Here is a 25,034-nt window from a genome sequence, read left to right as displayed (position 1 = left end):
CCACCTTCTGTCTGAAAAAACTGCCACTCTGGACACTTTTGTATCTCTCCCCTCTCACTTTAAACCTATGCCCTCTAGTTTTAGACTCCCCTACCTTTGGGAAAAAATATTGACTATCTAGCTGATCTGTGCCCCTCATTATTTTATAGACCTCTATAAGATCACCCCTCAGCCTCCTACGCTTCAGAGAAAAAAGTCCCAGTCTATCCAGCCTCTCCTTATAACCCAATCCATCAAGTCTTGGTAGCATCCTAGTAAAGCTTTTCCGAATTCTTTCTAGTTTAATAATATCCTTTCTATAATAGGGTGACCAGAACTGTACACAGTATTCCAAGTGTGGCCTTACCAATGTCTTGTACAACTTCAACAAGACATTCCAATTCCTGTATTCATGGACCGATGAAACCAAGCATGCCGAATGCCTTCTTCACCACTCTGCCCACCTGTGACACCACTTTCAAGGAGCGATGAACATGTACCCCTCGATCTCTTTGTTCTGTAACTCTCCCCAATGCCCTACCATTAACTGAGTAAGTCCTGCCCTGGTTCAATCTACCAAAATGCATCACCTCGCATTTGTCTAAATTAAACTCCATCTGCCATTCGTCAGCCCACTGGCCCAATTGATCAAGATCCCGTTGCAATTGGAGATAACTTTCTTCACTGTCCACTATGCCAACAATCTTGGTGTCATCTGCAAACTTTCTAACCATGCCCCCTATATTCTCATCCAAATCATTAATATAAATGACAAATAACAGTGGACCCAGCACTGATCCCTGAGGCACACCGCTGGTCACAGGCCTCCAGTTTGAAAAAACAATTCTCTACAACCACAGAAGCCAATTTTGTATCCATTTAGATACCTCACCCTGGATCCCGTGAGATTTAACCTTATGCAACAGCCTACCATGCGGTACCTTGTCAAAGGCCTTGCTCAAGTCCATATAGACGACATCCACGGCCCTTCCCTCGTCAACCATTCTGGTCACTTCTTCAAAAAACTCCACCAGGTTAGTGAGGCATGACCTCCCTCTCACAAAACCATGCTGACTATCGTTAATGAGTTTATTCCTTTCTAAATGCGCATCCATCCTATCTCTAAGAATCTTCTCCAACAACTTCCCCACCACGGACGTCAAGCTCACTGGCCTATAATTACCCGGGTTGTCCTTCCTATCCTTCTTAAATAACGGGACCACATTAGCTATCCTCCAATCCTCTGGGACCTCACCTGCGTCCAGTGACGAGACAAAGATTTGCGTCAGAGACCCAGCGATTTCATCTCTCGTCTCCCTGAGCAGCCTTGGATAGATTCCATCAGGCCCTGGGGATTTGTCAGTCTTTATATTCTCTAACAAACCTAACACTTCCTCCCTTGTAATGGAGATTTTCTCCAACGGTTCAACACTCCTCTCCGAGACACTCCCAGTCAACACATCCCTCTCCTTTGTGAATACCGACGCAAAGTATTCATTTAGGATCTCCCCTACTTCTTTGGGCTCCAAGCATAATTCCCCACTTTTGTCCCTGAGAGATCCGATTTTTTCCCTGACAACCCTTTTGTTCCTAACGTATGAATAAAATGCCTTGGGGTTCTCCTTAATCCTGTCTGCCAAGGAAATTTCGTGACCCCTTTTTGCCCTTCTAATTCCCCGTTTGAGTTCTTTCCTACTTTCTTTGTACTCCTCCAGAGCTCCCTCCGTTTTTAGCTGCCTGGACCTAACATACGCCTCTCTTTTCTTTTTGACCAGTCCCTCATTTTCCCTGGTTATCCACGGTTCTCGAATCCTACCCTTCCTATCCTTCTTTTTTACAGGCACATGCCTGTCCTGTAGCCCTAACAACTGTTCCTTAAAAGACTCCCACATGCCAGATGTGGATTTACCCTCAAACAGCCTCTCCCAATCAACAGCTGACAATTTCTGCCTAATCCCACTAAAGTTAGCCTTTCCCCAATCCAACACCTTACCCTTGGGACACCACTCATCCTTTTCCATCACTATCCTAAAGCTAACAGAATTGTGGTCACTATTTGCCACATGTTCCCCTACCGAAACTTTGAAGACCTGACCGGGCTCATTCCCCAGTACTAGGTCCAGTATAGCCCCCTCTCTAGTTGGGCTATCTACATATTGTTCCAAAGAACCCTCCTGTACGCATTTTACAAATTCCTCCCCATTCAGAGTCCCAGCTCTCAACGATTTCCAGTCTATACCAGGGAAATTGAAGTCTCCCACTACAACAACCCTATTTTTCCTGCACCTATCCAGTATCTCCTGACATATCCGTTCTTCCACTTCCCTTGGGCTGTTTGGGGGCCTGTAGTACACCCCCAACATAGTGACTGCGCCCTTCCTGTTTCTAAGCTCCACCCAGAGTGACTCGTTACACGACCCCTCTGAATTGTCCTCCCTCTGCACCGCTGTAATATGCTCTCTAACTAATACTCTACTCCCCCACCTCTTTTGGCCCCTCCTCTGTCTCGCCTAAAACACTTGTACCCCGGAATATTCAGCTGCCAGTCCTGTCCCTCTTTCAACCAAGTCTCTGTCACCGCAACCACATCCAAATTCCTCGTGCGCATTAAGGCCCTAAGTTCGTCTTAGGGCCTTAACAAAGGCACAACGTTTGCCACTCTCGAAGTATGAATGGGACAGGGGGTAAAATAGGAAGCAGCAAGATCTGGGCTCTGGTTCTGGTTTGCTATTGAGGAACATTCACTATAAAACCAGATTACTGATGGCTCCTGTGACTGACTCACTGGAAATATATCTCACATCAGCACTGAGCTCTCATGTAGGAAGAAAGATGAAAGCCTTTTATTGATAGAACACCTTTTAGGGCAGTGGTTCCCAAAGGGTGCGGCGCGCCACACTGGTGCGGTGAGAGAGGATGGCAAGTGTGGCGGGAAGATTCAAGGACAATCAAAGAAACATTTAAACATGGATTGATATTTTTCCAAAGTGAGAGCAAGAGCATCAAGTGATACATTGTTTTATACTTTCTGGATGTCCCATGATGATATTATAAAGTAGTTGTGTTCTATGTTATGAATCAAGCACTGCTAGGAGTTGGGTTTTTTTGTTTTTGAATGTATTTCTTATCAATAAAAAATTTGGTGTGGCACGAGCAAATTTTTATTCCGGAAGTGAGGCCTAGTGAAAAAAGTTTGGGAACCACTGTTTTAGGGTCTCACTATGTCCCAAAGCAGTACCACACTGAAGTAGCCCTTTGGATTTTGAAGTCTCTGGAGTGGGACTTGAACCTGCAACCTGCTAACTCAGAGCCAAGTGTGTTACTGACTGAACCACAGCTGACACATAGGGGCACCAGCGTGGAACATCACTCACCCAAAGGACGGTTCCTGATAGCTGTGTGTTTGCAGTCTTTCTGATTGTTAAATTGTGCTGATTTATTTTGTGTGTAAGGTGCTGGACTCTGATCCTGTGGACCAGACCCAGGAGGCAGAGGAGGATCTTGACCTGCTTTACGAGAGCCTGGAAGTTTACAACCCCAGTGACAGTGGCCCAGAAATGGAAGACAATGACAGCATTCTTAGCACACCAAAGCCTAAACTAAAGTAAGTGATGCAAACTGACTGCAGGTAAAGGCAGAAGAGTGTGTGTGTTGGTAAGTTCACCCTGAGTCTTGCTAGGAGTCAGCAGGTCTTTTGATTTACTGGGTACCCTTCCCTTTAGCCTGAAGCTCTGAGTTCAAATCCCATGCCAGGACTGTTGACCATGGAAGGAGTGTTCATGATGGGGTTTAACAGATTGGTAGTCGTCTGCTAATCCTCCCCACAGTTCCTCAAAGGCTAAATAATGTGTGTGAATATACAAACCAGAAGAAATATTGAGGCTCATGGAATAGAAGGGTCAGTGTCAGCTTGGGTAAAATATTTTGTAATGGGTTTGTAGACAGTTGTGTCCCCCAAGGGTCACTCATGGTAGGAGAACTGCTTTGTTGACACATAGATGGCTTGAATTTTGATCATGGCTGATCATCAAATTCAATATCCTGCTCCCCCTCCCCCACTCTAACCTTTGATCCCTTTAGCCCCAAGAGCTATATCTAATTTCTTCTTGAAATCACATCCCCATCCCTATACTCAAATCCTCTCACTATGAAGGCCAACAATTCATTTGCCTTCTTTACAGCCTGCTGTACCTGCGCGCTTACTTTCAGCGACTGATGTATGAGGACATCTATGATTCTAGGAGGTGGCGTTGCTTTATTGGTTAAAGATGACATCAAGGCTATAATAAGAAATGACATTGACACTAAGGGGCAACATGTTAAATCGATCTGGGTGGAAATAAAAAACAAAGGAAATAACATCTTGGTTGGAGTAATGTACAGCCCCAGAGAAATACAGCCAGAGTGGGTCACAGTGTAAACCAAGGAATAATCAGGGCTTGTGAGAAGGGCACAGCGGTAATGATGGGTGATTCTAACATGTATATTGACTGGATCAATCACATTGGCAAAGGCAGCCCCGAGGGAGATTTCAGAGTGTATGAGGGACTGTTTCTTAGAGCAATGGGTGATGGAACTGACCAGAGAGCAGCTATTTTAGATTTAGTATTATGTAACGATGAAGGGTTGATAAATAGTCTTGTTGTTAAAGATCCTCTTGGAAAGAGTGATCACAGCATGCCAGAATTTCAGATTCAGATTGAGCGAGAGGAGACAGAGCGCCGGACTAGAGTTTTAGCATTGGACAGAGGTAATTGTACAGGCCTGAGGAAAGAGTTCAACTGGGCACAAGTAATTGAGGGCAGGACAGTTGAGGAACAATGACAATAAACTGATTGGGCAAACTTCAAAAACAGCCTGTTGTCTTAGCAACTCGATACATTGGGCCCTATTTTACCATTTTGTTTCTAAGTGCTGGGCGGACTTGAAACTGGGAGTGTTTCAGATCCGACTTTTAGACCCGTTCTCAGGTGCCCCCATACACACTCTGCCTGAAAAAATATCAACGATTCCGAATCGCACTGCAGAAGCTCGTGGGCGGGGCTTAACGCGCCCAAAATCCTGCAGCATGCACAACTGCGCATGTGCAGAAAGAAAAATGATAGAATGTGACTCCCCTGCCACATCGCTCCCGGGCCGGATAATGTCTCCCCCTGACCCCCACAGACATTGCCCCACCCCCACAACATTACTGACCCCCTTATCCCCCCACCCCTTCCTCCACCCAGACCCATCGTGGGCCCCTCCCCCTCTTCCCCCCTCACTGATCACAGGCAAAGTGGCAGCGTCCCCCCTGCCCCCTCACTGATGTCAGGCAGAGTGGCAGCAGATCCGTCTACCTCCTCACTGACCTCAGGCAGAGTGGCAGCGTTCCCCCTGCCCCCTCACTGACCTCAGGCAGAGTGGCAGCAAACCCCCCCCTCCCCCAATCCTTTCCCCTTCACTGACCTCAAGCAGAGAGCTGTTGGACCCACCTCCCACCTCCCCTCCCACCACCGATCTCAAGCAAAGAGCCGTCGGATGCTCGGCACTTACCTCCTCACTAACTGGAGCACCGGAATCAGACTTTTGTGGAGCCTGTCTGTTTCACGCTGATTCTGGATGGGCGAACGCGGTGGTAAAGGGGGAAGTGCCGGTAAGGTAGGACGGTTCTATGTTCTACGTGCTGTCCATTAAGTCAATTTAAATGCATGTAAATGCATTGGGTCTGCCACCCAGACCGATTGCGGCTATTTTCGGACCTTGGTAAACGGGGAATCGGCGTGGAGGCAGGAGCAGATCGTGCTACTCGCCTCATGCCCAACTTTACCAAGTTTTCGTGCCTGAAAACAGGTGCAACTTGATGGTAAAATCGGGCCCTGTGTTTCAGTCTGTGTACTCTGTATGCACCTGCAATTTCCCTTTGTTATAAAACTCTGCAGAATAAAACTCCCCTTTCTAACAGACCATGCAATTTCACAACTCTTAACATTTTACAATTTGTTAATAATGTTAGAAACACTAACGTCACCACAATGTTCAGGGAGATATTGAATATCTCTCAATTAAAGTAATTCCTGACAGGAAGAGGAATTATAGAAGGATAAAAAATGTTCTAAACAAGGAAGTCAAAGAGGACACAAAGGCAACAACTAGGGAACACCAAACTGCAGAAGCCGGTGACAAGCTGGAGGATTGGGAGAACTTTAAAGTTCACCAAAAGCCTGAAAATAGATTTTGATTTGATTTGATTTATTATTGTCACATGTATTAACATGCAGTGAAAAATATTGTTTCTTGCGCGCTATACAGACAAAGCATACCGTTCATAGAGAAGGAAACAAAAGAGTGCAGAATGTAGTGTTACAGTCATAGCTAGGGTGTAGAGAAAGATCAACTTAATGCAAGGTAGGTCCATTCAAAAGTCTGACAGCAGCAGGGAAGAAGCTGTTCTTGAGTCGGTTGGTACGTAACCTCAGACTTTTGTATCTTTTTCCCGACGGGAGAAGGTGGAAGAAAGAATGTCCGGGGTGCGTGGGGTCCTTAATTATGCTGGCTGCTTTGCCGAGGCAGCAGGAAGTGTAGACCGAGTCAATGGATGGGAGGCTGGTTTGCGTACTGGGCTTTTGTAGTTTCTTGCGGTCTTGGGCAGAGCAGGAGCCATACCAAGCTGTGATACAACCAGAAAGAATGCTTTCTATAGCATCTGTAAAAGTTGGTGAGAGTCGTGGCTGACATGCCAAATTTCCTTAGACTTCTGAGAAAGTAGAGGCGTTGGTGGGCTTTCTTAACTATAGTGTCGGCATGGGGGGACCAGGACAGGTTGTTTTTGATCTGGACACCTAAAGACTTGAAGCTCTCGACCCTTTCTACTTCATCCCCATTGATGTAGACAGGGGCATGTTCTCCTTTACGCTTCCTGAAGTCAATGACAATCTCCTTCGTTTTGTTGACATTGAGGGAGAGATTATTGTTGCCGCACCAGTTCACCAGATTCTCTATCTCATTCCTGTACTCTGTCTCATCATTGTTTGAGATCCGACCCACTACGGTGGTGTCATCAGCAAACTTGAAAATCGAATTGGAGGGGATTTTGGCCACACAGTCATAGGTGTATAAGGAGTATAGTAGGGGGCTGATAACACAGTCTTGTGGGACACCGGTGTTGAGGATGATCGTGGAGGAGGTGTTGTTGCCTATCCTTACTGATTGTGGTCTGTGGGTTAGGAAGTTCAGGATCCAGTCACAGAGGGAGGAGCCGAGCCCCAGGCCACGGAGTTTGGAGATTCGTTTTGTGGGAATAATGGTGTTGAAGGCTGAGCTGTAGTCAATAAATAGGAGTCTGACATAGGTGTCCGTGTTATCTAGGTGTTCCAGGGTTGAGTGCAGGGCCAAGGAGATGGTGTCTGCAGTGGACCTGTTGCGGCAGTAGGTGAACTGTAGTGGATCCAGGCAATCTGAGAGGCCGGAATTGATTTGTGCCATGGCTAGCCTTTCGAAGCACTTCATAATGATGGATGTCAGAGCCACCGGCCGATAGTCATTAAGGCACGCTGCTTGGCTTTTCGTAGATACCGGGATGATGGTCGTCTTCTTGAAGCAGATAGGGACCTCAGATTGTTGTAAAGAGAGGTTGAAGATGTCTGTGAATACCCCCGCCAGCTGATCCACGCAGGATCTGAGTGCCCGTCTGGGTACCCCATCCGGGCCAGTCACCTTCCGTGGGTTGACCTTCGGGAAAGCTGCTCTGATATCTGCAACGGTGACCCCAGATACAGGTTCATCCAGGGCTTCCAGGGTGGAGGGCATGCTGTCACTGACCTCTTGCTCAAAACGGGCGTAGAATGGATTGAGCTCATCAGGGAGAGGTGCGTTGGAGCCGGCAAATTAATTAAAATTAAATTAGAATTAAAAGAGCTAAGATGAAGTATGAAAGGAAACTAGCAGAAAACATAAACACAGATACCAAAAGCGTGTATAAGTGTATAAAGAGGAAGGGAATGGCCGGCACCCTCGGGTATTAAAGGAGGTGGCAGCAGAGATAGTGGATACATTGGTTGTGATATTTCAGAATTCCTTGGATTCTGGTAAGGTCCCGGTGAATTGGAAACACGCTAATATGACACCCCGGTTCAAAAGGGAAGAGAGGCAATATGTGTGTGACTATAGGCCGGTTAGCTTGACCTCTGGTGGGGAAGTTTCTGGAATCAATCATTAAGGAGGAGATGAATGAGCATTTGGAAAGACAAAGCTCGATCCAGTATTGTCAGCATGGTTTTATGAAGGGAAAATCATGCTTGACAAACTTGCTGGAGTTCTTTGAAAGCATAAGCAGCAAGGTGGATAGTGGGGAACCTGTGGATGTGGTATATCTAGATTTCCAGAAGGCGTTTGACAAACTGCTGCATAAAACACTGATCCAGAAGGTGGGATTGCAGGGGATTGGGGAGTAGAGTACTGGATTGGATTGAGGATTGGCTAACTGACAGAAAGCAGAGGGTCAGGATAAATGGGCCCTTCTCTGGCTGGTGAAATGTAACTAGTGGGTGCTGCAGGGGTCAGTCCTCAGACCTCAACTGTTTACAATCTATAGAACATAGAACATAGAAAAGCTACAGCACAAACAGGCCCTTCGGCCCACAAGTTGTGCCGAACATGTCCCTCCCTACTAGGCTTACCTATAACCCTCTATCTTACTAACTTCCATGAACTTATCCAAAAGTCTCTTAAAAGACCCTATCGAATCCGCCTCCACCACCACTAGCGGCAGCCAATTCCACGCACCCACCACCCTCTGAGTGAAGAACTTACCCCTAACATCTCCTCTGTACCTACTCCCCAGCATCCTAAACCTGTGACCTCTTGTGGCAACCATTTCAGCCCTGGGTAAAAGCCTCTGAGAATCCACTCTCTCAATACCTCTATATAAATGACCTGTAAGCAGGGACAGAGTGTAACATTGCAAAATGTGCAGATAATACCAAAATAGGTGGGAAAGCAGGCAGTGAAGAGGATATAAAGATTTTATAGATGGACTTTTGATAGGCTAGGAGAATGGGCCAAAATTTGGCAGATGGAGTTTAATGAATCGTAGAAAGTCGGTATGCAGGTGAAACATGTAATAAAAAAGGCTAATGGGATGTTGGAATTTATTGCAGAGGGACTGGAGTATAAAAGTAGATGCGTGTTGTTGCAGTTGTTTAGGGTGTTGGTGAGACCACATCTGGAGTATTGAGTCCAGTTTGGGTCTCCTTATTTGAGGAAGGATGTGGCAGCATTGGAGGCAGTTCAGAGGAGGTTCCCCAGATTGATTCCGGGGATGAAGGGGTTGACGTCTGAGGAGAGATTAAACAGTTTGGGTTTATACTCGCTGGGGTTTAGAAGGAGGAGAGGGGATCTGATCGAGGTATATAAAATTTAAAAAGAGATTGATAAAGTAAGTGTGGACCAAGCGTTTCACCCGTGTGGGGCAATCTGGAACAAGAGGTCACAGGTAAACGCTGAGAGGCGGTAGATTTAAAACTGAGATGAGGAGGAACTAGTTCTCGCAGAGGGTGGTGGATTGTGGAACTCGCTGCCCCATCGCGCGGGGGAGTCTGAATCATTGAATGGTTTCACGAAGGAGACAGATATATTTCTGATAAAGGGAAAAGGGGATATGGGGAACAGGTGGGGAGGTGGATTTGAGAGCAGGGGGAGATCAGACATGATCTGATTGGACGGTGGAGCAGGCTCAAAGGGCTGAATTTGCCGACTTCTGCTCCTGATTCCGATGTTCCGATGATCTGGGATTTATAAACAGAGGCATTGGGTACAAAAGCCTTTGTTAAGCTCTCGTTAGGCCACAGCTAGAGTCCTGTGTCCAGTTCTGGCCACCACACTTTAGGAAGGAAGTGAGGGCCCCTCAGAGGGTGCGGAGGAGATTTGGGTCCAGGAATGAGGGGATTTAATTACAAGGTTAGGTTGGAGAAGCTGGGGTTGTTCTCCTTGGAGCAGCAGAGACTGAGGGGAGATTTGATCGAGGTGGACATGATGATGACAGGTTTAGATCAGGTGGACAAAGCAAAGCTGTTTCCATTGGCTGATGGTGCAATGATTAAGGTTTTGGGTGGAGATTCTGGGGAGGGAAAGGATGTGCAGAAGAACCTTTCTTGCACAGTGAAACTGCCACGTGCAAGGGTCATGGAAGCAACAGTGAGGAATGATTTCAGAATGAAATTAGATGGGCGCTTGAGGGAAATAAACTTGCAGAGATACAGAGATCGAGCAGGGCAATGTGATAAGTGGATTGCACTCCAGGGAGCCAGTATGGACAACATGGATTGAATAGCTTCCTCCTATGCTGTAATGATGTTGCGTGAGGCAAGGCCAGCCTCTCCAGTAAACATCTGTGGAACTGCCAATATGTAGCAAAGAGGAGCTGCTCCCACTCTCTCTGCACATGTCCTCCTGGCTGTTTATGGTATGGAATCAGCAATGCCGAGGAAAAGGAGGGCAGGGGAAGACAGGCATCAGTGGACCTCGAGACCTGAGCAGAGCAGCAATTATTGCCCATCCGAGATGCCCAAGCAACTGAGAGGCTTCAGAGTAAGTGGGACTGGAATGAAATGTTGTCCGTCCCATACCTCGCAGCATTTATTCATCAGCCCTGTACTCGCTGAGCTGCATTCCTCATTCTGCTTTTCACATCACACCAATAGCCTCACCCCTCCTATCCCTGCACTTTCCTCCAAACCAGCAACTCTCAAGGTCTCTGCATCATCTCATTCAAGCTTCGAGAGTATTCCCAATTTTAATTGCTGCACTATTGGTGGCCTTGCTTCAGCTGCTTAGGCCATAACCTTTAGAGCTCCCGCCCTAAACCATTCTACCTTTCTTTCCCACTTTAAGTCACTCCTTAAAACATACTTTCGAAAAGTCATTGGCCAGCAGGATTAAGGAAAATCCCAAGGCTTTTGAGACATTAATAAAGAGCAAGAGGGTAGCCAGGGAGAGGGTTGGCCCACTCAAGGACAGGGGAGGGAATCTATGCGTGGAGCCAGAGGAAATGGGCGAGGTATTAAATGAGTACTTTGCTCCAGAATTCAGCTAAGAGAAGGACTTGGTGGATGATGAGTCAGGGGAAGGGTGTGTAGATAGTTTGGGTCATGTTGAGATCAAAAAGAAGGAGGTATTGGATTCTTGAGAAACATTAAGGTAGACAAGTCCCCAGAGCCTGATGGGATATACCCCAGAATACTGAGAGAGGCAAGGAAGGAAATTGCCTAGGCCTTGAGAGAAATCTTTATATCCTCATTGGCTACAGGGGAGGTCATGATGTGGAGATGCCGGCGTTGGACTGGGGTGAACACAGTAAGAAGTCTCACAACACCAGGTTAATGTCCAACAGGTTTATTTGGTAGCAAATACCATAAGCTTTTGGAGCGCTGCTCCTTCGTCAGATGGAGTTAAGCTCTTCGTCTGACGAAGGAGCAGCGCTCCAAAAGCTTATGGTATTTGCTACCAAATAAACCTGTTGGACTTTAACCTGGTGTTGTGAGACTTCTTACAGGGGAGGTCCCAGAGGATTGGCGAATAGCCAATGCTGTTCCTTAGTTTAAGAAGGGTAGCATGAATAATCCAGGTAATTACAGGCCGGTGAGCCTTACGTCAGTGGTAGGGAAATTATTGGAGAGGACTCTTTGAGACAGGAATTACTCCCACTTGGAAATAACTGGACGTATTAGTGAGAGGCAACATGGTTTTGTCAAGGGAAGGTTGTGTCTCACTAAGTTGATCGAGTTCTTCGAGGAAGTGACGAAGATATTGATGAGGGGTAGAGCAGTGGATGTTGTCTACATGGACTTCAGTAAGGCCTTTGATCGGTCCCTCATGGCAGACTGGTGCAGAAGGTGAAGCCGCACAGGATCAGAGTTGAGCTGGCAAGGTGCATACAAAACTGGCTCGGTCAAAGAAGACAGAGGGTAGCAGTGGAAGGGTGTGTTTCTGAATGGAGGGCTGTGACAAGTGGTGTTCCTCAGGGATCAGTGCTGGGACCTTTGCTGTTTGTAATATATATAAATGATTTGGAGGAAAATGTAACTGGATTGATTAATAAGTTTGCGGATGACACAAAGGTTGGTGGATTTGCGGATAGCGATGAGGATCATCAGAGGATACAGCAGGATGTAGATCAGTTGGAGACTTGGGCGGAGAGATGGCAGATGGAGTTTAACCTGGACAAATTTGAATTGTGTTGATTTGATTTGATTTATTATTGTCACATGTATTAACATACAGTGAAAAGTATTGTTTCTTGTGCGCTATACAGACAAAGCATGCCGTTCATAGAGAAGGAAGGGAGAGAGTGCAGAATGTAGTGTTACAGTCATAGCTAGGGTGTGGAGAAAGATCAACTTAATGTGAGGTAGGGAAGAAGCTGTTTTGAGTCGGTTGGTACGTGACCTCAGAGTTTTGTATCTTTTTCCCGACGGAAGAAGGTGGAAGAGAGAATGTCCGGGGTGCGTGGGGTCCTTAATTATGCTGGCTGCTTTGCCGAGGCGGCGGGAAGTGTAGACAGAGTCAATGGATGGGAGGCTGGTTTGCGTGATGGATTGGGCTACATTCACGACCTTTTGTAGTTCCTTGCGGTCTTGGGCAGAGCAGGAGCCCAGACCAAGCTGTGATACAACCAGAAAGAATGCTTTCTATGGGGCATCTGTTTCTTCAAAAATGTGACTAAACACATTGATGAAGGGAAAGCGGTAGATGTGGTTTATATGGATTTTAGCAAGGCGTTCGATAAGGTCCCCCATGCAAGGCTTCTAGAAAAAGTGAGAGGGCATGGGATCCAAGGGGCTGCTGCCCGGTGGATCCAGAACTGGCTTGCCCAAAGGAGGCAGGGAGTGGGTGTAGCTGGGTCTTTTTCTAATTGGAGGTTGGTCACCAGTGGTGTGCCCCAGGGATCTGTTCTGGGACCCTTGCTGTTTGTCATTTTCATAAATGACCTGAATGAGGAAGTGGAGGGATGGGTTGGTAAGTTTGCCGACGACACGAAGGTTGGTGGCGTTGTGGATAGTCTGGAGGGATATCAGAAGTTACAGAGGGACATAGATAGGATGCAAGACTGGGCGGAGAAGTGGCAGATGGACTTCAACCCAGATAAATGCGTAGTGGTCCATTTTGGCAGGTCAAATGGGATGAAGGAGTACAATATAAAGGTAAAGACTCTTAACAGTGTAGAGGATCAGAAGGACCTTGGGGTCCGGGTCCATGGGACTCTAAAATTGGCCCCGCAGGTGGAGGAGGTGGTGAAGAAGGCGTATGGTGTGCTGGCCTTTATCAATCGAGGGATTGAGTTTAGGAGTCCGGGGATAATGATGCAGCTATATAAGACCCTCGTCAGACCCCACTTGGAGTACTGTGCTCAGTTCTGGTCGCCTCATTACAGGAAGGATGTGGAAAAGATTGAAAGGGTGCAGAGGAGATTTACAAGGATGTTGCCTGGATTGAGTGGCATGCCTTATGAGGATAGGCTGAGGGAGCTTGGTCTTTTCTCCTTGGAGAGACGTAGGATGAGAGGAGACCTAATAGAGGTGTATAAGATGTTGCGAGGTATAGATCGGGTGGACTCTCAGAGGCTTTTTCCCAGGGTGGAAATGTCTGCTACGAGAGGACACAGGTTTAGGGTGCTGGGGGGTAGGTACAGGGGAGATGTTAGGGGTAAGTTTTTCACACAGAGGGTGGTGGGCGAGTGGAATCGGCTGCCGTCAGTGGTGGTGGAGGCAAACTCAATAGAGTCTTTTAAGAGACTCCTGGATGAGTACATGGGACTTAATAGGATGGAGGGTTATAGGTAGGTCTAAAAGGTAGGGATATGTTCGGCACAACTTGTGGGGCCGAAGGGCCTGTTTTGTGCTGTAGTTTTCTATGTTTCTATGTTGGTGAGAGTCGTAGCTGACATGCCAAATTTCCTTTGACTTCTGAGAAAGTAGAGGTGTTGGTGGGGCTTTCTTAACTATAGTGTCGGCATGGGGGGACCAGGACAGGTTGTTGGTGATCTGGACACCTAAAAACCTGAAGCTCTCGACCCTTTCTACTTCGTCCCCGTTGATGTAGACAGGGGCATGTTCTCCTTTACGCTTCCTGAAGTCGATAACAATCTCCTTCATTTTGTTGACATTGAGGGAGAGATTATTGTTGCCGCACCAGTTCACCAGATTCTCTATCTCATCCCTGTACTCTGTCTCATCATTGTTTGAGATCCGACCCACTACGGTGGTGTCGTCAGCAAACTTGAAAATGGAATTGGAGGGGAATTTGGCCGCACAGTCATAGGTGTATAAGGAGTATAGTAGGGGGCTGAGAACACAGCCTTGTGGGGCACCGGTGTTGAGGATGATCGTGGAGGAGGTGTTGTTGCCTATCCTTACTGATTGTGGTCAGTGAGTTAGGAAGTTCAGGATTCAGTCGCAGAGGGAGGAGCCGAGGCCCAGGCCATGGAGTTTGGAGATGAGTTTCGAGGGAATAATAGTGTTGAAGGCTGAGCTGTAGTCAATAAATAGGAGTCTGACAATGTGAGGTGATGCAGTTTGGAAGGTCTAATAAAGATGGGAAATATACAGCAAATGGCAGAACCCTTAAGAGTATTGATAGGCAGAGGGATCTGGGTGTACAGGTACACAGGTCACTGAAAGTGGCAACACAGGTGGAGAAGGGAGTCAAGAAGGCATACGGCACGCTTGCCTTCATCGGCCAGGACATTGAGTTTAAAAATTGGCAAGTCATGTTGCAGCTTTATAGAACCTTAGTTAGACCGCACTTGGAATATAGTGTTCAATTCTGGTCGCCACACTACCAGAAGGATGTGGAGGCTTTGGAGAGGGTACAGAAAAGATTTACCGGGATGTTGCCTGGTATGGAGGGCATTAACTATGAGGAGAGGTTGGAGAAACTTGGTTTGTTCTCACTGGAGCGACGGAGGTTGAGGGGAGACCTGATAGAAGTCTACAAGATTATGAGAGGCATGGACAGAGTGGATAGTCAGAAGCTTTTTCCCAGGGTGGAAGAGTCAATTACTAGGGGGCACAGGTTTAAGGTGCGAGGGGCAAGATTTAAAGGAGATGTACGAGGCAAGTTTTTTACACAGAGGGTGGTGGGTGCCTGGAACCCGTTGCCGGGGGAGGGAGTGGAAGCGGATACAATAGTGAGTTTTAAGGGGCATCTGGACAAATACATGAATAGGATGGGAATGGAGGGATATGGTCCCTGGAAGGGTCGGGGGTTTTTGTTCAGTCGGGCAGCATGGTCGGTGCAGGCTTGGAGGGGCCGAAGGGCCTGTTCCTGTGCTGTAATTTTCTTTGTTCTTTGTACTTCTTTGACTCAGCTTTTGGTTACTTGCCCAAATACCTCTCGGTGTCTTGATGTCACACTGCTCTGATGTCACTGTCTTGATGTCACACTGCTCTGATGTCACTGTCTTGATGTCACACTGCTCTGATGTCACTGTCTTGATGTCACACTGCTCTGATGTCACTGTCTTGATGTCACACTGCTCTGATGTCACTGTCTTGATGTCACACTGCTCTGATGTCACTGTCTTGATGTCACACTGCTCTGATGTCACCGTCTTGATGTCACACTGCTCTGATGTCACTGTCTTGATGTCACACTGCTCTGATGTCACTGTCTTGATGTCACACTGCTCTGATGTCACTGTCTTGATGTCACACTGCTCTGATGTCACTGTCTTGATGTCACACTGCTCTGATGTCACTGTCTTGATGTCACACTGCTCTGATGTCACTGTCTTGATGTCACACTGCTCTGATGTCACTGTCTTGATGTCACACTGCTCTGATGTCACCGTCTTGATGTCACACTGCTCTGATGTCACTGTCTTGATGTCACACTGCTCTGATGTCACTGTCTTGATGTCACACTGCTCTGATGTCACCGTCTTGATGTCACACTGCTCTGATGTCACCGTCTTGATGTCACACTGCTCTGATGTCACTGTCTTGATGTCACACTGCTGTGATGTCACTGTCTTGATGTCACACTGCTCTGATGTCACTGTCTTGATGTCACACTGCTCTGATGTCACTGCCTTGATGTCACACTGCTCTGATGTCACTGCCTTGATGTCACACTGCTCTGATGTCACTGTCTTGATGTCACACTGCTCTGATGTCACTGTCTTGATGCCCCACTGCTCTGATGTCACTGTCTTGATGTCACACTGCTCTGATGTCACTGTCTTGATGTCACACTGCTCTGATGTCACTGTCTTGATGTCACACTGCTCTGATGTCACTGTCTTGATGTCACACTGCTCTGATGTCACTGTCTTGATGCCCCACTGCTCTGATGTCACTGTCCTGATGTCACACTGCTCTGATGTCACTGTCTTGATGCCCCACTGCTCTGATGTCACTGTCCTGATGTCACACTGCTCTGATGTCACTGTCTTGATGCCCCACTGCTCTGATGTCACTGTCCTGATGTCACACTGCTGATGTAAAGCACCTTGGGATGTTTATGGCAGGATTTCAGGAGAAGCTGTTGTTGTTGAGGAACAATCTGTTGCGATTGGACAAGAATGTGGTGACCTTTGACAGCTCACCAATCAGCAGATTTCATTCTCACAATGAATACCAATGGGATTTGAACGTGTGACGTCTGGGTTATCGCCGCAAAACCTTGCAAAGAAAATGAAAATAACCCTTGACCATTCATCAGGCAGAGGGAGCCTGTGTTTTAATTATCCTTCACCACTTCAAGAGGCCCCAACACTTTACAGCCATCGAATTTGTGTTTGAAATACAATCATGATTGTAATGTTGGAAACACAGCAACAAACTCCCAAAGACAGGGAGGAGATTCCAACCATGTCATCTGTGTAAGTGATGTTGGTTGGGTGAGGGATATATATTAACTCGGACACCAGATAGAACTCCACTGATGTTATTTCAATAGTACATTGGCATGTTTTATATCCACCTCAGAGACAGAGAAAGCTTTGGTAAAAGATCTAATTGAAAGTAGAGATGTGGGATGGTGCAGCACTCACTCCCTCCGCACTGGCAGTATTACCCTGGTTATGTGCTAACAGCTCTGAACTGGGTCTGTGAGTGGGAGGTGAATGTGATATCTGCTGGCACACTCTGACAGAATTTGCCAGGTTTGTGGTGGTGAGCTGTCCACACTGACTGTGTTCATGCCTCACAAGTGTTCTTCGAGTGTAGACAAAACTACATTGGCTGTAAACTGCTCTGACAAGTCCGATGGTGATGAAACACACTGTGAAAATGCAGATCTGTCTTTTGTTTCTTTCCTGACTCTGAGTCTGTGAAAGTAATTTATATTCTGAGTCAGGAAAGAAACAAAAGACAGATCTGTATTTTCACAGCGTGTTTCATCACCATTGGACATGTTCAATGTTTCCATTATAATTCACAATCTTCAAACAAATTTTTGTTGAAATAATAGTTCAAAAGTTTTATCCATGATCTTCACCTTGTGTTGCATGTGTGCCTCTCAATCTTTATTTCACTCGGTAAAACTGTTAAAAGTGATCCAATTTGAGTGATTTTCATTTCCTGGTTGGCTGTCTGTGGTAATTCTTGACTCTGATTAGTTGCCTGGGTAGTTTGCTGACAGCATGCTGGAAATGCCCATGAGAGAATGCTGGACAAGGAAAGCAGAGTGTTCTCTCTCTGCATTAACAACACGGTCTGTGGGCAGAACCCAGCTTCTAACAGGCCCCATCACACCCTCACTGGAAAGTGGGACAGAGAACAGCTCAGTCTGCCTTTCTTTCTCTCTGTATATCAAAAAAATAACATATAATTTATGCTCCTTCTTGCAGGCCATTTTTTGAAGGAATGTCACATTCCAGCTCACAAACCGAGATTATCAACCTTCAAAGCCACAAGAGCCAAATAAAGGAGCAACCAAATCCAGTGAGTCTCTCTGTGTAACTGATAGACCCTCACTCCCACCCAGTCACTCTCTCTGTGTAACTGACAGACCCTCACTCCCACCCAGTCACTCTCTGTATAACTGACAGACCCTCACTCCCACCCAGTCACTCTCTGTGTAACTGACAGACCCTCACTCCCACCCAGTCACTCTCTCTGTGTAACTGACAGACCCTCACTCCCACCCAGTCACTCTCTGTATAACTGACAGACCCTCACTCCCACCCAGTCACTCTCTGTGTAACTGACAGACCCTCACTCCCACCCAGTCACTCTCTGTGTAACTGACAGACCCTCACTCCCACCCAGTCACTCTCTGTGTAACTGACAGACCCTCACTCCCACCCAGTCACTCTCTGTGTAACTGACAGACCCTCACTCCCACCCAGTCACTCTCTGTATAACTGACAGACCCTCACTCCCACCCAGTCACTCTCTCTGTGTAACTGACAGACCCTCACTCCCACCCAGTCACTCTCTGTGTAACTGACAGACCCTCACTCCCACCCAGTCACTCTCTGTGTAACTGACAGACCCTCACTCCCACCCAGTCACTCTCTGTGTAACTGACAGACCCTCACTCCCACCCAGTCACTCTCTGTGTAACTGACAGACCCTCACTCCCCCCCAGTCACTCTCTGTGTAACTGACAGACCCTCACTCCCACCCAGTCACTCTCTCTGTATAACTGACAGACCCTCACTCCCACCCAGTCACTCTCTGTGTAACTGACAGACCCTCACTCCCACCCAGTCACTCTCTGTGTAACTGACAGACCCTCACTCCCACCCAGTCACTCTCTGTGTAACTGACAGACCCTCACTCCCCCCCAGTCACTCTCTGTGTAACTGACAGACCCTCACTCCCACCCAGTCACTCTCTGTGTAACTGACAGACCCTCACTCCCACCCAGTCACTCTCTGTATAACTGACAGACCCTCACTCCCACCCAGTCACTCTCTGTATAACTGACAGACCCTCACTCCCACCCAGTCACTCTCTGTGTAACTGACAGACCCTCACTCCCACCCAGTCACTCTCTGTGTAACTGACAGACCCTCACTCCCACCCAGTCACTCTCTGTGTAACTGACAGACCCTCACTCCCACCCAGTCACTCTCTGTATAACTGACAGACCCTCACTCCCACCCAGTCACTCTCTGTGTAACTGACAGACCCTCACTCCCACCCAGTCACTCTCTGTATAACTGACAGACCCTCACTCCCACCCAGTCACTCTCTCTGTGTAACTGACAGACCCTCACTCCCACCCAGTCACTCTCTGTGTAACTGACAGACCCTCACTCCCACCCAGTCACTCTCTGTGTAACTGACAGACCCTCACTCCCACCCAGTCACTCTCTGTGTAACTGACAGACCCTCACTCCCACCCAGTCACTCTCTGTGTAACTGACAGACCCTCACTCCCCCCCAGTCACTCTCTGTGTAACTGACAGACCCTCACTCCCACCCAGTCACTCTCTCTGTGTAACTGACAGACCCTCACTCCCACCCAGTCACTCTCTGTGTAACTGACAGACCCTCACTCCCACCCAGTCACTCTCTGTGTAACTGACAGACCCTCACTCCCACCCAGTCACTCTCTCTGTATAACTGACAGACCCTCACTCCCACCCAGTCACTCTCTGTATAACTGACAGACCCTCACTCCCACCCAGTCACTCTCTCTGTGTAACTGACAGACCCTCACTCCCACCCAGTCACTCTCTCTGTGTAACTGACAGACCCTCACTCCCACCCAGTCACTCTCTCTGTATAACTGACAGACCCTCACTCCCACCCAGTCACTCTCTGTATAACTGACAGACCCTCACTCCCACCCAGTCACTCTCTGTATAACTGACAGACCCTCACTCCCACCCAGTCACTCTCTCTTTGTAACTGACAGACCCTCACTCCCCCCCAGTCACTCTCTGTGTAACTGACAGACCCTCACTCCCACCCAGTCACTCTCTGTGTAACTGACAGACCCTCACTCCCACCCAGTCACTCTCTCTGTGTAACTGACAGACCCTCACTCCCACCCAGTCACTCTCTGTATAACTGACAGACCCTCACTCCCACCCAGTCACTCTCTGTGTAACTGACAGACCCTCACTCCCACCCAGTCACTCTCTGTGTAACTGACAGACCCTCACTCCCACCCAGTCACTCTCTGTATAACTGACAGACCCTCACTCCCACCCAGTCACTCTCTGTGTAACTGACAGACCCTCACTCCCACCCAGTCACTCTCTGTGTAACTGACAGACCCTCACTCCCACCCAGTCACTCTCTGTGTAACTGACAGACCCTCACTCCCACCCAGTCACTCTCTGTGTAACTGACAGACCCTCACTCCCACCCAGTCACTCTCTGTATAACTGACAGACCCTCACTCCCACCCAGTCACTCTCTCTGTGTAACTGACAGACCCTCACTCCCACCCAGTCACTCTCTGTGTAACTGACAGACCCTCACTCCCACCCAGTCACTCTCTGTGTAACTGACAGACCCTCACTCCCACCCAGTCACTCTCTGTGTAACTGACAGACCCTCACTCCCACCCAGTCACTCTCTGTGTAACTGACAGACCCTCACTACCCCCCAGTCACTCTCTGTGTAACTGACAGACCCTCACTCCCACCCAGTCACTCTCTCTGTATAACTGACAGACCCTCACTCCCACCCAGTCACTCTCTGTGTAACTGACAGACCCTCACTCCCACCCAGTCACTCTCTGTGTAACTGACAGACCCTCACTCCCACCCAGTCACTCTCTGTGTAACTGACAGACCCTCACTCCCCCCCAGTCACTCTCTGTGTAACTGACAGACCCTCACTCCCACCCAGTCACTCTCTGTGTAACTGACAGACCCTCACTCCCACCCAGTCACTCTCTGTGTAACTGACAGACCCTCACTCCCACCCAGTCACTCTCTCTGTATAACTGACAGACCCTCACTCCCACCCAGTCACTCTCTGTATAACTGACAGACCCTCACTCCCACCCAGTCACTCTCTCTGTGTAACTGACAGACCCTCACTCCCACCCAGTCACTCTCTCTGTGTAACTGACAGACCCTCACTCCCACCCAGTCACTCTCTCTGTATAACTGACAGACCCTCACTCCCACCCAGTCACTCTCTGTATAACTGACAGACCCTCACTCCCACCCAGTCACTCTCTGTATAACTGACAGACCCTCACTCCCACCCAGTCACTCTCTCTGTGTAACTGACAGACCCTCACTCCCCCCCAGTCACTCTCTGTGTAACTGACAGACCCTCACTCCCACCCAGTCACTCTCTGTATAACTGACAGACCCTCACTCCCACCCAGTCACTCTCTCTGTATAACTGACAGACCCTCACTCACACCCAGTCACTCTCTCTGTGTAACTGACAGACCCTCACTCCCACCCAGTCTCTCTCTGTGTAACTGACAGACCCTCACTCCCACCCAGTCACTCTCTGTATAACTGACAGACCCTCACTCCAACCCAGTCACTCTCTCTGTATAACTGACAGACCCTCACTCCCACCCAGTCACTCTCTGTATAACTGACAGACCCTCACTCCCACCCAGTCACTCTCTCTGTGTAACTGACAGACCCTCACTCCCCCCCAGTCACTCTCTGTGTAACTGACAGACCCTCACTCCCACCCAGTCACTCTCTGTGTAACTGACAGACCCTCACTCCCACCCAGTCACTCTCTGTGTACCTGACAGACCCTCACTCCCACCCAGTCACTCTCTGTGTAACTGACAGACCCTCACTCCCCCCCAGTCACTCTCTGTGTAACTGACAGACCCTCACTCCCCCCCAGTCACTCTCTGTGTAACTGACAGACCCTCACTCCCCCCCAGTCACTCTCTGTGTAACTGACAGACCCTCACTCCCACCCAGTCACTCTCTGTGTAACTGACAGACCCTCACTCCCCCCCAGTCACTCTCTGTGTAACTGACAGACCCTCACTCCCCCCCAGTCACTCTCTGTGTAACTGACAGACCCTCACTCCCACCCAGTCACTCTCTGTGTGTAACTGACAGACCCTCACTCCCACCCAGTCACTCTCTGTATAACTGACAGACCCTCACTCCCACCCAGTCACTCTCTCTGTGTAACTGACAGACCCTCACTCCCACCCAGTCACTCTCTGTATAACTGACAGACCCTCACTCCCACCCAGTCACTCTCTGTGTAACTGACAGACCCTCACTCCCACCCAGTCACTCTCTGTGTAACTGACAGACCCTCACTCCCACCCAGTCACTCTCTGTATAACTGACAGACCCTCACTCCCACCCAGTCACTCTCTGTATAACTGACAGACCCTCACTCCCACCCAGTCACTCTCTCTGTGTAACCGACAGACCCTCACTCCCACCCAGTCACTCTCTGTGTAACTGACAGACCCTCACTCCCACCCAGTCACTCTCTCTGTGTAACTGACAGACCCTCACTCCCACCCAGTCACTCTCTGTATAACTGACAGACCCTCACTCCCACCCAGTCACTCTCTGTGTAACTGACAGACCCTCACTCCCACCCAGTCACTCTCTGTGTAACTGACAGACCCTCACTCCCACCCAGTCACTCTCTGTGTAACTGACAGACCCTCACTCCCCCCCAGTCACTCTCTGTGTAACTAACAGACCCTCACTCCCACCCAGTCACTCTCTGTGTAACTGACAGACCCTCACTCCCTCCCAGTCACTCTCTGTATAACTGACAGACCCTCACTCCCACCCAGTCACTCTCTGTATAACTGACAGACCCTCACTCCCTCCCAGTCACTCTCTGTATAACTGACAGACCCTCACTCCCACCCAGTCACTCTCTGTATAACTGACAGACCCTCACTCCCACCCAGTCACTCTCTCTGTGTAACTGACAGACCCTCACTCCCACCCAGTCACTCTCTGTGTAACTGATAGACCCTCACTCCCACCCAGTCACTCTCTCTGTGTAACTGACAGACCCTCACTCCCACCCAGTCACTCTCTGTGTAACTGACAGACCCTCACTCCCACCCAGTCACTCTCTCTGTGTAACTGACAGACCCTCACTCCCACCCAGTCACTCTCTGTGTAACTGACAGACCCTCACTCCCACCCAGTCACTCTCTGTATAACTGACAGACCCTCACTCCCACCCAGTCACTCTCTGTGTAACTGACAGACCCTCACTCCCACCCAGTCACTCTCTGTGTAACTGACAGACCCTCACTCCCACCCAGTCACTCTCTGTGTAACTGACAGACCCTCACTCCCACCCAGTCACTCTCTCTGTATAACTGACAGACCCTCACTCCCACCCAGTCACTCTCTCTGTATAACTGACAGACCCTCACTCCCACCCAGTCACTCTCTCTGTATAACTGACAGACCCTCACTCCCACCCAGTCACTCTCTGTGTAACTGACAGACCCTCACTCCCACCCAGTCACTCTCTGTATAACTGACAGACCCTCACTCCCACCCAGTCACTCTCTGTATAACTGACAGACCCTCACTCCCACCCAGTCACTCTCTCTGTGTAACTGACAGACCCTCACTCCCACCCAGTCACTCTCTGTGTAACTGACAGACCCTCACTCCCACCCAGTCACTCTCTGTGTAACTGACAGACCCTCACTCCCACCCAGTCACTCTCTCTGTGTAACTGACAGACCCTCACTCCCACCCAGTCACTCTCTGTATAACTGACAGACCCTCACTCCCACCCAGTCACTCTCTGTGTAACTGACAGACCCTCACTCCCACCCAGTCACTCTCTGTGTAACTGACAGACCCTCACTCCCACCCAGTCACTCTCTGTGTAACTGACAGACCCTCACTCCCACCCAGTCACTCTCTGTATAACTGACAGACCCTCACTCCCACCCAGTCACTCTCTGTATAACTGACAGACCCTCACTCCCACCCAGTCACTCTCTGTGTAACTGACAGACCCTCACTCCCACCCAGTCACTCTCTGTGTAACTAACAGACCCTCACTCCCACCCAGTCACTCTCTGTATAACTGACAGACCCTCACTCCCACCCAGTCACTCTCTGTGTAACTGACAGACCCTCACTCCCACCCAGTCACTCTCTGTGTAACTGACAGACCCTCACTCCCACCCAGTCACTCTCTGTGTAACTGACAGACCCTCACTCCCACCCAGTCACTCTCTGTGTAACTGACAGACCCTCACTCCCACCCAGTCACTCTCTGTGTAACTGACAGACCCTCACTCCCACCCAGTCACTCTCTGTGTAACTGACAGACCCTCACTCCCACCCAGTCACTCTCTGTGTAACTGACAGACCCTCACTCCCACCCAGTCACTCTCTGTGTAACTGACAGACCCTCACTCCCACCCAGTCACTCTCTGTGTAACTGACAGACCCTCACTCCCCCCCAGTCACTCTCTGTGTAACTGACAGACCCTCACTCCCACCCAGTCACTCTCTGTGTAACTGACAGACCCTCACTCCCACCCAGTCACTCTCTGTGTAACTGACAGACCCTCACTCCCACCCAGTCACTCTCTGTATAACTGACAGACCCTCACTCCCACCCAGTCACTCTCTGTATAACTGACAGACCCTCACTCCCACCCAGTCACTCTCTGTGTAACTGACAGACCCTCACTCCCACCCAGTCACTCTCTGTGTAACTGACAGACCCTCACTCCCCCCCAGTCACTCTCTGTGTAACTGACAGACCCTCACTCCCACCCAGTCACTCTCTGTGTAACTGACAGACCCTCACTCCCACCCAGTCACTCTCTGTGTAACTGACAGACCCTCACTCCCCCCCAGTCACTCTCTGTGTAACTGACAGACCCTCACTCCCACCCAGTCACTCTCTGTGTAACTGACAGACCCTCACTCCCACCCAGTCACTCTCTGTATAACTGACAGACCCTCACTCCCACCCAGTCTCTCTCTGTGTAACTGACAGACCCTCACTCCCACCCTGTCACTCTCTGTATAACTGACAGACCCTCACTCCCACCCAGTCACTCTCTGTATAACTGACAGTCCCTCACTCCCACCCAGTCACTCTCTGTGTAACTGACAGACCCTCACTCCCACCCAGTCACTCTCTCTGTGTAACTAA

The 25,034-nt window shown here is 48.9% G+C and overlaps 1 protein-coding gene across 1 annotated transcript in view; it reads left to right on the top strand.

Moving 5' to 3' along the window:
* LOC144493935 (phosphofurin acidic cluster sorting protein 2-like) overlaps positions 1-25,034 on the top strand; it is a 410,987-nt gene that overhangs the window by 149,611 nt on the left and 236,342 nt on the right. Inside the window, exons 9-10 of the mRNA XM_078213510.1 lie at positions 3,432-3,583; positions 17,807-17,900. Coding sequence (XP_078069636.1) covers positions 3,432-3,583; positions 17,807-17,900 — 246 coding nt within the window. The remainder of the gene's footprint in view (positions 1-3,431; positions 3,584-17,806; positions 17,901-25,034) is intronic.

This window comes from Mustelus asterias, chromosome 5 (genome assembly GCF_964213995.1).
Source record: "Mustelus asterias chromosome 5, sMusAst1.hap1.1, whole genome shotgun sequence".
NCBI lineage: Eukaryota > Metazoa > Chordata > Chondrichthyes > Carcharhiniformes > Triakidae > Mustelus > Mustelus asterias.
This window is presented reverse-complemented; position numbering and strand designations above follow the sequence as displayed.